The following is a 14,330-nucleotide window of genomic DNA, read 5'->3' as shown; positions in this document are numbered from 1 at the left end:
GAGGTAGGTGAGAGAGGGAGAAAGAATGGATCACACCCAGCAACCCTCACTGCTGAGAAGAAGATATTGGATTTAGAAGATATTTATTTATTTATTTTCGCATTTATATCCCACCCTCCCCACCGAAGCAGGGCGGCTGAATTTATATCTCGCCCTCCACTCCGAAGAGTCTCAGAGTGGCCTACAATCTCCTTTATCTTCCTCCCCCACAACAGACACCCTGTGAGGTAGATGGGGCTGAGAGAGCTTTCCCAGAAGCTGCCCTTTCAGGGACTGCTCTGCAAGAGCCATGGCTGACCCAAGGCCAATCCAGCAGGTGCAAGTGGAGGAGGGGGGAATCAAACCCGGTTCTCCCAGATAAGAGTCCGCACACTTTACCACTACACCAAACTGGGAGAGCAAGGAATTCTTTCAGTCTGTTGGCTGCCATTCTGAGGCATCGACCTTCCTGAACATAACACTCGAATTGGCAGCCGTCCGCAAATGCTTGAGCAGATGCTGAAGGTTCATTTCTCACATTATCCTGAAGCACGATCACACTCCTGAACTTATTGACAATATTTTTTTAAAAACCCACCCCAACTTCCATGAAGAAGAGTTTCAGGGGGATGGCCGTGCTGGTTGGCAGTAGAAAAGTCGAGATTTGAGTGCTCCAGGACTCGAATCTTGTACCTTGAATGCAGCCTCCTAAATGCTGTGCTTGGTGGAAAGTGGCCAAGTCACAGCTGACTTATTGCCACCCTGTCGGTTTTTCAATAAATGTATGGCTGTGAGAGTTGGACCATAAGGAAGCCGAGCGCAGAAGAATAGATGCTTTCGAGCTGTGGTGCTGGAGAAGACTCCTGAGAGTCCCTCGGACTGCAAGAAGATCAAACCAGTCAGTCCTAAGGGAAATCAACCCAGATTAGTCCCTGGAAGGTCAGATGCTGAAGCTGAAGCTCACATCCTTTGGCCACCCAATGAGAAGGGAGCCCTCACTGGAGAAGATCCTGATGCTGGGAAAGACAGAAGGCCGAGCGCAGAAGAATAGATGCTTTCGAGCTGTGGTGCTGGAGAAGACTCTTGAGAGTCCCTTGGACTGCAAGAAGATCAAATCAGTCAGTCCTAAGGGAAATCAACCCAGACTGTTCCCTGGAAGGTCAGATGCTGAAGCTCAAATACTTTGGCCACCAAATGAGAAGGGAGCCCTCACTGGAGAAGACTCTTGAGAGTCCCTTGGACTACAAGAAGATCAAATCAGTCAGTCCTAAGGGAAATCAACCCAGACTGTTCCCTGGAAGGTCAGATGCTGAAGCTGAAGCTCAAATCCTTTGGCCACCCAATGAGAAGGGAGCCCTCACTGGAGAAGATCCTGATGCTGGGAAAGACAGAAGGCCGAGCGCAGAAGAATAGATGCTTTCGAGCTGTGGTGCTGGAGAAGACTCTTGATAGTCCCTTGGACTGCAAGAAGATCCAGTCAGTCAGTCCTAAGGGAAATCAACCCTGACTGTTCCCTGGAAGGTCAGATGCTGAAGCTGAAGCTCAAATCCTTTGGCTACCCAATGAGAAAGGAGCCCTCACTGGAGAAGACTCTTGAGAGTCCCTTGGACTGCAAGAAGATCAAATCAGTCAGTCCTAAGGGAAATCAACCCAGACTGTTCCCTGGAAGGTCAGATGCTGAAGCTCAAATACTTTGGCCACCAAATGAGAAGGGAGCCCTCACTGGAGAAGACTCTTGAGAGTCCCTTGGACTACAAGAAGATCAAATCAGTCAGTCCTAAGGGAAATCAACCCAGACTGTTCCCTGGAAGGTCAGATGCTGAAGCTGAAGCTCAAATCCTTTGGCCACCCAATGAGAAGGGAGCCCTCACTGGAGAAGATCCTGATGCTGGGAAAGACAGAAGGCCGAGCGCAGAAGAATAGATGCTTTCGAGCTGTGGTGCTGGAGAAGACTCTTGATAGTCCCTTGGACTGCAAGAAGATCCAGTCAGTCAGTCCTAAGGGAAATCAACCCTGACTGTTCCCTGGAAGGTCAGATGCTGAAGCTGAAGCTCAAATCCTTTGGCTACCCAATGAGAAAGGAGCCCTCACTGGAGAAGACTCTTGAGAGTCCCTTGGACTGCAAGAAGATCAAACCAGTCAGTCCTAAGGGAAATCAACCCTGACTGTTCCCTGGAAGGTCAGATGCTGAAGCTGAAGCTCAAATCCTTTGGCCACCAAATGAGAAAGAAGCACTCAATGGAGAAGACTCTTGAGAGTCCCTTGGACTGCAAGAAGATCAAATCAGTCAGTCTAAGGGAATTTAACCCAGACTGTTCCCTGGAAGGTCAGATGCTGAAGCTGAAATCCTTTGGCCACCAAATGAGAAGGGAGCCCTCAATGGAGAAGACTCTTGAGAGTCCCTTGGACTGCAAGAAGATCAAATCAGTCAGTCCTAAGGGGAATCAACCCAGACTGTCCCCTGGAAAGGTCAGATGCTGAAGCTGAAGCTCCAATACTTTGGCCACCAAAGGAGAAGGGAGCACTCCCTGGAGAAGACCCTGATGCTGGGAAAGACAGAAGGCAAAAGAAGAAGGGGATGGCAAAGGAGGAGATGGCTGGACAGCGTTACTGAGGTAACAAACACGAATTTGAGCAGACTTCGGAGGCTGGCGGAAGACAGGAGGGCCCGGCATGACTTTGTCCATGGGGTCGCAAAGAATCAGACTCGACTGTGCAACTGAACAACAACAACAAAGGGTTTTCAAAGCAACAGACCAATGGGGGTGGTTGGCCACTGCCTCTGCGTAGCAACCCTGATCTCTCATCCAAGTACTCTCATCAGGTCTGACCCTGCTTAGTTTCTGAGAATCACAGAGTTGGAAGGGACCTCCAGGGTCATCTAGCCCAGCTCCCTGCACAAAGCAGGAAATTCACATATACCGCCCCCTCGCCCACAGTGACCCCTGCTTCATGCCCAGAAGGCAAAAAGACCCTCTAAGATCCCTGCCCAAACTGGCCTGGAGAAAAATTGCTGTCTGACCCCAAACTGGCAATCAGCATTTCCCTGGCCATGTAAGAAGAGGTCGCGAGAACTAAGCACTGATCACAGAATCATTGAGTTGGAAGGGACCTCCAGGGTCATCTAGTCCAACCCCCTGCACGATGCAGGAAACTGACAAACACCTCCCCCTAAATTCACAGTATCTGCATGGCTGTCAGATGGCCATCAAGGCTCTGTTTAAGAACCTCCAAGGAAGGAGAGCTCACCACCTCCCAAGGAAGCCTGTTCCACTGAGGAACCACTCTCACGGTCAGGACGTTCTTCCTAACGTTGAGCCGTAAACTCTTCTGATTTAATTTCAACCCGATAGTTCTGATCCTACCTTCCGGGGCCACAGCAAAACAATTTGACGCTACCCTTCGTGCCCTTCCTCTCATGATCTGCCCAACTTCACAGAATCGGCATTGCTGTCAGATGCCCACTTGGTGGGGATCAAAAAGGTGTCAGTCAGATGGATACACACACACACACACACACACACACACACAGGGCCTTTTTTTGCAGCAAGAACTCCTTTGCATATTAGGCCACACACCCTTGATGTAGCCAATCCTCCTGGAGCTTACAGGGCTCTTCTTCCAGGGCCTACTGTAAGCTCTTGGAGGACTGGCTACATCAGCAGTGTGTGGCCTAATATGCAAAGGAGTTCCTGCTACAAAGAAAGCTCAGAGCAGTGACATATTTAATGATGTTACATAAGCCTTTCTTCCTTTCTGTATTTTCTTCATATTATGTCTCTGTCCTTGCAAAAACTAAAAAATGCGTATAAAAAAAACCTACGTATTTTTCGCTCCATAAGACGCACCTGACCATAAGACGCACCTAGTTTTTAGAGGCATTTGTGTGAATTTAGAGGCGTTTGTGTGAATTTTTTGCAGTATTCGCTCCTCAGGACGCACACACTTTCCCCCCCACTTTTTTTTGGGGGGGGGGGGAAGTGCGTCTTATGGAGCAAAAAATACGGTATATAAGAAAGGCATCAGTTTGCTCCACGGAGCCTTTGGGCCCCAGGTTCAAGAGCCCTGACTGAGTTTATTTAGACGGCATAACTTCACCCTCCTAGTAACCAACGTTCCTTCTAAGCTGCGGAGTCTTGTGAGCAGAAATTCTACTTTGTGAGCTACTGCCATTGAAGTTGTGAGCTGCTGCATCGATTAGCTTGCTCCGTGCAGGGCTGGCTCATCCGCCAGGCAAATTAGGTGGTCGCCTAGGGCGCCGGGAAGGTGGGGGTGCTAAATTGGGCCCCACCGAAAGTGCCCCAGGCAAGCTCCTAGTTTGCCTGCCTCCCCCACCCGCCGCCGCCTCTCCTTTCCCTTACCTTCCTGTCCCTTCGCCTCCCCCCTGGCTGTCATGGGTGCTGGGGACCCTGCAGAAGAAGCCGAGCCTGCAGAGCCTGCAGAAGGAACTGTGCCCCTGCCACCTGCACCAGTGCCCCTGCCTCCTGCTGAAGAAGATCCAAGCCCCCCTGCCTCGCCCTCTCGGGTGGCTCGTGTGCGTGACCGCCTTCGTCGGGACCTCAGGGATCGGAGGAGGGCGGCACGCTCACAAGCAAGACGCTCCCTGAGCCCTGAGTGTTGAAAGGATTCTGGCCCTTCTAAGTGCGAGGATGCTTAAGTTTCGGCAGGATCCTGGCTGCTGCTCTGAGACAGCAATTAGCCCAAATGAGCAACAGGCAGCAGAGGGCTATATAGCTGTGGGCTTTGGGAGGAGGCTTTGTGGAAGCAACTAGTCACATACCTGACATCCTAGCATCCACTCCGGCTCTTGACTTTGGCTTTTGGATTCCTGACTTCGGCTTCGGAACCTCTGACCTGTGATACCTGGATTACGATTCTGTTTTGGCGCCTTGGACCCACCTTGCTCACCAGTTGCAGACCCTGGACCGCCCCTGGACTTTGCCTGACTCAGCCCCAGCTCGTGACACTGGCACGATCACAGTGTGCAGCGTCTGGGCGCTTTCGGCCGCGCTGTGGCGTGCATCTTATCTTTCGAAGGAGGCACTAGAGAAGGCTTGACTCCCCCTTGGGAGTGCTGGGGGGGTGCTGTGGGGAGACGGTGGCAGGGGGGGGGGCGCCTGTCTTGGGTGCTATGCGCCCTTAGGCCGGCACTGCCTCTGGGGCCGTTTTTCCCTGAGCTAGGACAAAAATGTACGAACCGGTGGCTAAAACTTTGTGAGCTAGTTCGCTTAGAGGGAACACCAGTTATGATGTTCCCTCTAAGCTGTGGAGTCTCGTGAGCAAAAATTTTACTTTATGAACAGCTGGGATTAAAACTGTGAGCGACTGCATAAATTAAATTGGCTCTAGGGCCGTTTCCCCCGAGCTAAGGCCAAAATGTATGAACCGGCGGCTAAAAATTTGTAAGCTAGCTCACACCAATTCAGCTTAGAGGGAACACTGATTACGATGTTCCCTCTAAGCTGTGAAAGTCTTGTGAGCAAAAATTCTACTTTGTGAGCTATTGCCATTGAAGTCGTGAGCCACTGCATAGCGTTCGTTTGCTCTGGGGCCATTTCCCCTGAGTCGGAAATGACCGGTGCTTGCACAGGGGACGGCCTTTACCTTTTTAAGGCAAAAATGTGTGAGCCGGTGGCTAAAAACTCGTGTGCTAGCTCGGACTAATTCAGCTTAGAGGGAACACGGCTGGGGGTGCCCCCATGTGAGCATGCGCAGTTAAACAAGCGAGAAGGGACATCTAGGTTTTGGGGACGGGGGTTGGGGGTTGGGATGGATTCCACTCACCTTTCATACCACTCCCTTCTTCCTGGAATGTGTTACGCGCAGAAGTCTGATCTTCTAAGTGTTCGCTCCCACCACTGCCCGAAGAGGCTACACTGCTCTGAGGAGAGAGGGGGGCGTGATCGGAAGGGAGCCCCTGAGATCCTCGGGCACGCAAATCCTCGTGAGACATCCACCCATGCCCCAGAGGCTGGCTGGGCACGGTCATGGGTGGGGTTAGGGACACAGACCGCTTCAGAGGGCTGTGATGGGTCTGGCTCGGGAGAACTGGAACAAAACAAAAAGTAAAAAAAAAAAATTAAAACAAGATATATATCTTTTTAGAAGAAGACTGTAGATTTATACCCCGCCCTTTTCTCCGAATCAGAGTCCCAGAGCGGCTTACAATCTTCTTTATCTTCTTCCCCCACAACAGACACCCTGTGAGGTAGGTGGGGCTGAGAGAGCTCTGACAGAAGCTCTTCCTTTCAAGGACAACTCTTGGGAGAGCTATGGCTGACCCAAGGCGATTCTAGCAGCTGCAAGTGGAGCAGTGGGGAATCAAACTTGGTTCTCCCCGGTGAGAGTCTGCACGCTTAACCACTACACCAAACTGTCCGTTTTGTGCCAACCCTCCAATTTCTTAGCAGATCGACGCTTCGGTGGCTCTCTAATCCCCGCAGAGAGAACTGGCGAGATGGACAAGCTCAGCAGTTCAAAAGGTGACACATGTTCTGTGCGAGTCTGTAAACTAAAACCTCCAAATGGGTACAGAAAATGACTCATTCCTAGGGTTACCAAACTCCAGGTGGGTTTATTTAAAAATACACAACCCTCGGGGTTATAGTGACCACAATTAAGTATGTAATGTACTTCAAAAATAATGATTACAGGTAAGGAGAACAATGTTACGAAATTAGGGTTTGTAGAATCTTTCGGGCTCAAGTGCCGTGTTCTACTGGAGAAAGTTTTTCTTCCAGACGTTTCGTTCTCAGCTGCGGAGAACATCCTCAGTGGCGTTGCAGCCGGAGCAGGAGTTCTGACCTTCTTGGCTGCTGTGCATTGAGTGAGGCCAGGGCTGCTCGAGAGCTGCTATTTCTAGGCTGGAGGGGGTGTGGTGAGAGGGCAATTGGTTTGTGAATGTACCCATTGTTTGGTGGGGCTTCCTGGAAGAGTGGTGATAAGGAAACTGGCTGTGGAATGTGACCATTGTTCTGTGTTGATTGCTGGGAGGGTTGGAAGGGGTGTGAAGATAAGGAAGATGGTTGTTGATTGTGCTGATTATTCTGATTGTGCTGATTGTTCTCTGGAATGTGCTGGTTGTTCTGTGACCTTCTGCAATTTGTAGTCTGTAGGGTGTTTTGCATTTCCATCCACCATTCTTGGTATCCAGCTCTGCAAAACACCCTACAGACTACAAATTGCAGAAGGTCACAGAACAACCAGCACATTCCAGAGAACAATCAGCACAATCAATCAGCACATCTTCCTTATCTTCACATCCTTTCCAACCCTCCCAGCAATCAACACAGAACAATGGTCACATTCCACAGTTAGTTTCCTTATCACCACCCTTCCAGGAAGCCCCACAAAACAATGGGTACATTCACAAACCAATTGCCCTCTCACCACACCCCCTCCAGCCTAGAAATAGCAGCTCTCCAGCAGCCCTGGCCTCACTCAATGCACAGCAGCCAAGAAGGTCAGAACACCTGCTCCGGCTGCAATGCCACTGAGGATGTTCTCCGCAGCTGAGAACGAAACGTCTGGAAAAAAACTTTCTCTAGTAGAACACGGCACTTGAGCCCGAAAGATTCTACAAACCCTAATGATGATGCCAGCCGTGAAAACCTGAAATCTTTGATAATGTTACAAAAATACATTAAGGATATAACTGGTAGAGTCCCAATGTACAGGAAATCAACTTGGTACTCCCAGGGGTGGGATTCTAGCAGGAGCTTTTTTGCATACTAGGCCACACCCCCTGATGTAGCCAATCCTCCGAGGGCTTACAAAAAAGAGCCTCGTAAGCTCCAAGAGGATTGGTTACCTCAGGGGGTGTGGCCTAATATGCAAAGGAGCTCCTGCTAGAATCCCACCTCTGAGTAGTCCCGCTTTGAAAGCTCTTCTAGCAAAGCCAGCTTCAATGAAGTCAGTTTCCCTATCTTCTACCTTTGAACACAAATAATTACAATATTTCTTTAGTACATTAACAGAGGACACACAAAGTCTCAATATGCGAGTGCTTAGGACAATAGCTCCAACTGGCTCAAAGAAGCTGTCTTTACTGGAGAAAAAGTGGAGTAGACCTTTGCTAGATGAACTGTCGAAGCGGGAGTTCCGAGTCGACTTCCTGTACCAGTTCTTGGGACTTATATTGTGACTGTATTTTTGTAACATTATTGTCCTTACCTGTAATCAGGGATGGCATTTGACTAGGAGCTCCTTTGCATATTAGGCCACGCCCCCCTAATGTAGCCAATCCTCCAAGAGCTTAGAGGGCTCTTAGTACAGGGTCTACTGCAAGCTCCAGGAGGATTGGCTGCATCAGGGAGGCGTGGCCTAATATGCAGAGGAGCTCGTGCTAGAAAAAGAGCCCTGGGCTGCACACCCCTGATATAGCCAATCCTCCAAGAGCTTACAAGGCTCTTTTTTTGTAAGCTCCAGGAGGACTGGCTACATCAGGGGTGTGTGGCCTAATATGCAAAGGAGTCCCTGCTAGAATTCTACCCCTGCCTGTAATCATTATTTTTGAAGTACATTATATACTTAGTAATTGTGGTCACTATAGCCCGAGGGCTGTGTATTTTTAAGTAGCCCTGAGTGATCTTTCTTGTCGTTCCCTCAATCTCCAGGCGGGGTCTGGAGTCTTCCTCAGAATGATACGTGGCAGAAGTTGGTTCCCGTTGAGGAAATGATAGAAGGTGGGCTCCAGGAACCTTGAACTCCTTTGCATGTTAGGCCACACCTCTCTGATGTAGCCAGTCCTCCTGGAGCTTACAGTAGGCCCTGTACTGAGAGCCCTGTAATGAATTCTAGCAGGACCTCCTTTGCATATTAGGCCACACACCCCTGATGTAGCCAATCCTCCTGGAGCTTACAGTAGGCCCTGTACTGAGAGCCCTGTAAGGAATTCTAGCAGGACCTCCTTTGCCTATTAGGCCACACACCCCTGATGTAGCCAATCCTCCTGGAGCTTTTAGTAGGCCCTGTACTGAGAGCCCTGTAAGGAATTCTAGCAGGACCTCCTTTGCATATTAGGCCACACACCCCTGATGCAGCTAATCCTCCTGGAGCTTCCAGTAGGCCCTGTACAGAGAGCCCTGTAAGGAATTCTAGCAGGACCTCCTTTGCATATTAGGCCACACACCCCTGATGCAGCCAATCCTCCTGGAGCTTCCAGTAGGCCCTGTACAAAGAGCCCCGAAAGCCCTTGGAGGATTGGCTACATCAGAAGTGTGTGGCTAAGTATGCAAAGGAGTTCCTGCTACAAAAAACTCTGATTAGGCCACACTCCCTGATGTAGCCAGTCCTCCTGGAGCTTACAGTAGGCGCTGTACAAAGAGTCCTAAAAGCTCTTGGAGGATTGGCTACATCAGGGGTGTGTGGCCTAGTATGCAAACTAGTTCCTGCTACAAAAAGCTCTGATTAGGCCACACCCCCTGATGTAGCCGGTCCTCCTGGAGCTGACAGTAGACCCTGTACAAAGAGCCCTATAAGCTCTTGGAGGATTGGCTACATCAGGAGCTGTGTGGCCTAATATGCAAAGGAGTTCCTGCTACAATAAAAACCCTGGTGGGCTCTTATGGAGCTACATTCTCACTGAGCTCTCTCCCCAAACTCCGTCCTCCCCAGACTTGGCCCTCCAATCTCTAATTTCCCAAACCGGATTAGAAACCGTATCCATTCCACATCCATGAGTCTTCCCCTCCCCCACCAGCCGGGGATATCTGTGACGCTCAAAACCTTGCTAGGTTGCAGTTTTGTTATTGCGTATGACGCTAGCCTGGTGGATAAGAATCGTGGCTGAAAAGACCATGTCAGTGAACTCCTTATTATTTATTTATTATTATTTATTTATTAGACTGGTGGAGAGCCAGTTTGGTGTAGTGGTGAAGTGTGCGGACTCTTATCTGGGAGAACCGGGTTTGATTCCCCACTCCTCCACTTGCACCTGCTGGAATGGCCTTGGGCCAGCCATAGCTCTGGCAGAGGTTGTCCTTGAAAGGGCAGCTGCTGGGAGAGCCCTCTCCAGCCCCACCCACCTCACAGGGTGTCTGTTGTGGGGGAGGAAGATAAAGGAGATTGTGAGCCGCTCTGAGACTCTGTCCTTGAAAGGGCAGCTGCTGTGAGAGCCCTCTCCAGCCCCACCCACCTCACAGGGTGTCTGTTGTGGGGGAGGAAGGTAAAGAAGATTGTGAGCCGCTCTGAGACTCTTCGGAGTGGAGGGCGGGATATAAATCCAATATCATCTTCATCTTCTTCTATTAATAATACATAAATAAATAATGAGTTCATAGACATGGTCCTTTCAGCCACGATTCTTATCCACCAGGCTAGTGTCATACGCAATAATAAAACTGCAACCTAGCAAGGTTTTGAGCGTCACAGATATCTGGGGCGGGGGGGAGACTTGTGGATTGATTGATTGATTGATTAAGAGCCCCGTGGCGCAGAGTGGTAAAGCTGCAGTACTGTAGTCCAAGTCCTCTGCTCACGACCTGAGTTCAGAGCCAGCAGAAGCTGGTTCAGGTAGCTGGCTCGAGGTTGACTCAACCTTCCATCCTTCCGAGGTCGGTAAAATGAGTACCTAGCGTGCTGGGGGGGGGGGGGGAGTGTAGATGACTGGGGAAGGCGATGGCAAACCACCCCGTAAAAAGTCTGCTGTGAAAACGTCGTGAAAGCAACGTCACCCCAGAGTCGGAAACGACTGGCGCTTGCACAGGGGACTACCTTCACCTTTATATATTTATTGCTTTAGATTTCTATCCCGCCCTCTCCGCAAGCGGACTCGGGGCGGCTAACAGTCAGTTCAAACATCCATAATACAATTAAAAACCAATAAAATACAATTAAAACATTTTATGGGGCTGTGCTTCCTTCTCTAGGTCTCTTGAGACCATCCGCCTGCTTCCTGATTTGAATCCAGGCCCTGTCCATCTTGCAGACAATGCTAAAAAAAGATACCCAACAATTTCTCTGCACCTTGGGAAATTCTCTGTTCCCTCAAACCTTTCAGAGCCCTTCGGCTGCATTTCCAGACAGGGAGCTATGCTTGTAGTTGGCTAGACTTGTGTGCCTGTGTTCATTTCAGGACCTTTCTTTTCTAGGAAATGTTAACACCCTATTCCTCTTCTTCTTATCCTCAAGTATGTCAATGACAAGGAAGCATGCAAATAGGTTTAAGGGGAGGGATTGGTTTAAGGACTGCTGCTGTCTCAAAGGCACTGTTGTCTCCCTTAAGTAGTGATTGTAACGTAAGAAGAGCCCTGCTGGATCAGACCAGTGAGGGTCCATCTAGTCCAGCATCTTGTTTCAAACAGTGCCCAACCAGTTCCTCTGGAGGGCCAACAACAGGGCATAGAGCCTGAGGTATTCACAAGAACATCAGAAGAGCCCAGCTGGATCAGACCAGTGGTCCATCTAGTCCAGCATCCTGTCTCACACGGTGGCCAACCAGTTCCTCTGGAGGGCAACTACAGAGCAGAGAGGCCGAGGCCTTCCCCTGAGAAGAACATCAGAAGAGCCCTGCTAGATCAGACCAGTGAGGGTCCATCTAGTCCATTAGGGTGCACAAGAAGCCACATACTGAGCTGTAGCCGACATGAAATTGCTGCTGGAGACGCTCTGCGTCCCTCTTTTTTGACAATTGTGTAAAGAATCTATATAGAAAAAGAAGAAGATATTGGATTTATATCCCGCCCTCCACTCCGAAGAGTCTCAGAGCGGCTCACAATCTCCTTTCCCTTCCTCCTCCACAACAGACACCCTGTGAGGTGGGTGGGGCTGAGAGAGCTCTCACAGCAGCTGCCCTTTCAAGGACAACCTCTGCCAGAGCTATGGCTGACCCAAGGCTATTCCAGCAGGTGCAAGTGGAGAAGTGGGGAATCAAACCTGATTCTCCCAGATAAGAGTCCACGCACTTAACCACTACACCAAACTGTCTCTCCAGATATAATTGAATCAATATGTAAGTATGTTATATTTTTTTCACTGGAAGAGGGTTTGCGGTGTCTGAATGTCCTTCTGATATTTTTGTATAATATTTTCTTTTGTTAGTGGTCCCAGGTCGGATGGAGACTGGAAAGAAACAAGTAATTAATCAATTGGCTTAGTCACCACACTACTTTGGGACTTGAATGTACATGATTGGACAATTGGACCGGTTTCTATTGGACCGGTTTCTGGAGAGCCAGTTTGGTGTAGTGGTTAAGTGTGCGGACTCTTATCTGGGAGAACCGGGTTTGATTCCCCACTCCTCCGCTTGCACCTGCTAGCATGGCCTTGGGTCAGCCATAGCTCTGGCAGAGGTTGGAGAATTGGATCGATTTCTATATACTTCTTAGTAAATTGGTCACCAGTTTGTATTTTTTGTCATGTTATCCATTATAGTGACCTCTCTCGGATTGTATTCTATCCCACCTGGAGATTGGCATTCCCTCTGGAACCTTATACCACCCCTTCCCACAAGAGGTTTCATTCTTCCCCCTGATCAATTGCTTTGAAAATGAGACGACAAATGTTCTCCTACAACTTCCCCCCACCCCTCTCCTTCCCCCCGTGCCTTCTTGTTTTGGCTACTGGATCATTCGTGTAGGATCAAATAAGCAAATATTTGCCTCTCAAAATTACACACATGAAAACTAGGAAGCTGGAGGGGTGGGGAAGAGAAGAAAGAATCACCAGCTGAAATGATTGTTCCCCCCCCGGGGGGAAGGACTCTAAAAAGGGAAAGCAAATAATTCCGAAAGGGCAACATTGCCTTTGAACCAAACAATCAGGCAGGAAATGCTGATTGCGGAGAAAAGCCCGCCAGGCCAATTTTAGAATCCGTATTTTTAAACCCCCGGAGTTCAAGCAGAGAAGACGGAAAATGGCAAAAAAACCCAAAAAACCCTTTCAAAGTGACCGTGAAGAAAAGCGTAATGATTTATGGATGTTTTATTCGCACAGAATTCTTCTCTCTCCTTCACATCTCCGCTGTCGTCTCTCGCTAGAGTTGCCAGTCCCAGGTGGGGGGCAGGGGATCCCTCCGTTTGGAGACCTTCCTTCTGTAGGGTCTGCTGGACACTCCTTTAGTCCTTATGGAGACCGATTCCCATAGGGCAGCTGCTGGGAGAGCCCTCTCCAGCCCCACCCACCTCACAGGGTGTCTGTTGTGGGGGAGGAAGGGAAAGGAGATTGTAGGCCGCTCTGAGACTCTGTCCTTGAAAGGGCAGCTGCTGGGAGAGCCCTCTCAGCCCCACTCACCTCACAGGGTATCTGTTGTGGGGGAGGAAGGGAGAGGAGATTGTAGGCCACTGAGCCTCTGTCCTTGAAAGGGCAGCTGCTGTGAGAGCCCTCTCCAGCCCCACCCACCTCACAGGGTGTCTGTTGTGGGGGAAGAAGATAAAGGAGACTGTAGGCCGCTCTGAGACACTCTCCTTGAAAGGGCAGCTGCTGGGAGAGCCCTCTCCAGCCCCACCCACCTCACAGGGTGTCTGTTGTGGGGGAAGAAGATAAAGGAGACTGTAGGCCGCTCTGAGACACTCTCCTTGAAAGGGCAGCTGCTGGGAGAGCCCTCTCCAGCCCCACCCACCTCACAGGGTGTTTGTTGTGGGGGAGGAAGGGAAAGGAGATTTCAGGCCGCTCTGAGACTATCTTTGAAAGGGCAGCTGCTGTGAGAGCCCTCTCAGCCCCACCCACCTCACAGGGTGTCTGTTGTGGGGGAAGAAGATAAAGGAGACTGTAGGCCGCTCTGAGACACTCTCCTTGAAAGGGCAGCTGCTGTGAGAGCCCTCTCCAGCCCCACCCACCTCACAGGGTGTCTGTTGTGGGGGAAGAAGATAAAGGAGACTGTAGGCCGCTCTGAGACACTCTCCTTGAAAGGGCAGCTGCTGTGAGAGTCCTCTCCAGCCCCACCCACCTCACAGGGTGTCTGTTGTGGGGGAAGAAGATAAAGGAGACTGTAGGCCGCTCTGAGACACTCTCCTTGAAAGGGCAGCTGCTGGGAGAGCCCTCTCCAGCCCCACCCACCTCACAGGGTGTTTGTTGTGGGGGAGGAAGGGAAAGGAGATTTCAGGCCGCTCTGAGACTATCTTTGAAAGGGCAGCTGCTGTGAGAGCCCTCTCAGCCCCACCCACCTCACAGGGTGTCTGTTGTGGGGGAGGAAGGGAAAGGAGATTGTAGGCCGCTCTGAGACTCTGTCCTTGAAAGGGCAGCTGCTGTGAGAGCCCTCTCAGCCCCACCCACCTCACAGGGTGTCTGTTGTGGGGGAGGAAGGGAAAGGAGATTGTAGGCCGCTCTGAGACTGTCTTTGAAAGGGCAGCTGCTGGGAGAGCCCTCTCCAGCCTCACCCACCTCAGGAAATAGGACGTACAGACAGTAGGTCA

The 14,330-nt window shown here is 50.3% G+C and overlaps 1 protein-coding gene across 2 annotated transcripts in view; it reads right to left on the bottom strand.

The window, feature by feature from the left end:
* SAMD4A (sterile alpha motif domain containing 4A) overlaps nt 1-14,330 on the bottom strand; it is a 237,014-nt gene that overhangs the window by 59,860 nt on the left and 162,824 nt on the right. The window contains exon 3 of one of the 2 annotated variants that reach the window (XM_060261834.1): nt 5,764-6,027. The exons of the other annotated variant lie outside the window; for it this stretch is intronic. Coding sequence (XP_060117817.1) covers nt 5,764-6,027 — 264 coding nt within the window. The remainder of the gene's footprint in view (nt 1-5,763; nt 6,028-14,330) is intronic. 2 annotated transcript variants of the gene reach the window in all.

Source organism: Heteronotia binoei, chromosome 21 (genome assembly GCF_032191835.1).
Source record: "Heteronotia binoei isolate CCM8104 ecotype False Entrance Well chromosome 21, APGP_CSIRO_Hbin_v1, whole genome shotgun sequence".
Taxonomy (NCBI): Eukaryota; Metazoa; Chordata; class Lepidosauria; order Squamata; family Gekkonidae; genus Heteronotia; species Heteronotia binoei.
Note: the sequence above shows the minus strand (reverse complement) of the source record. Positions and strands in the feature narration are given on the sequence as shown.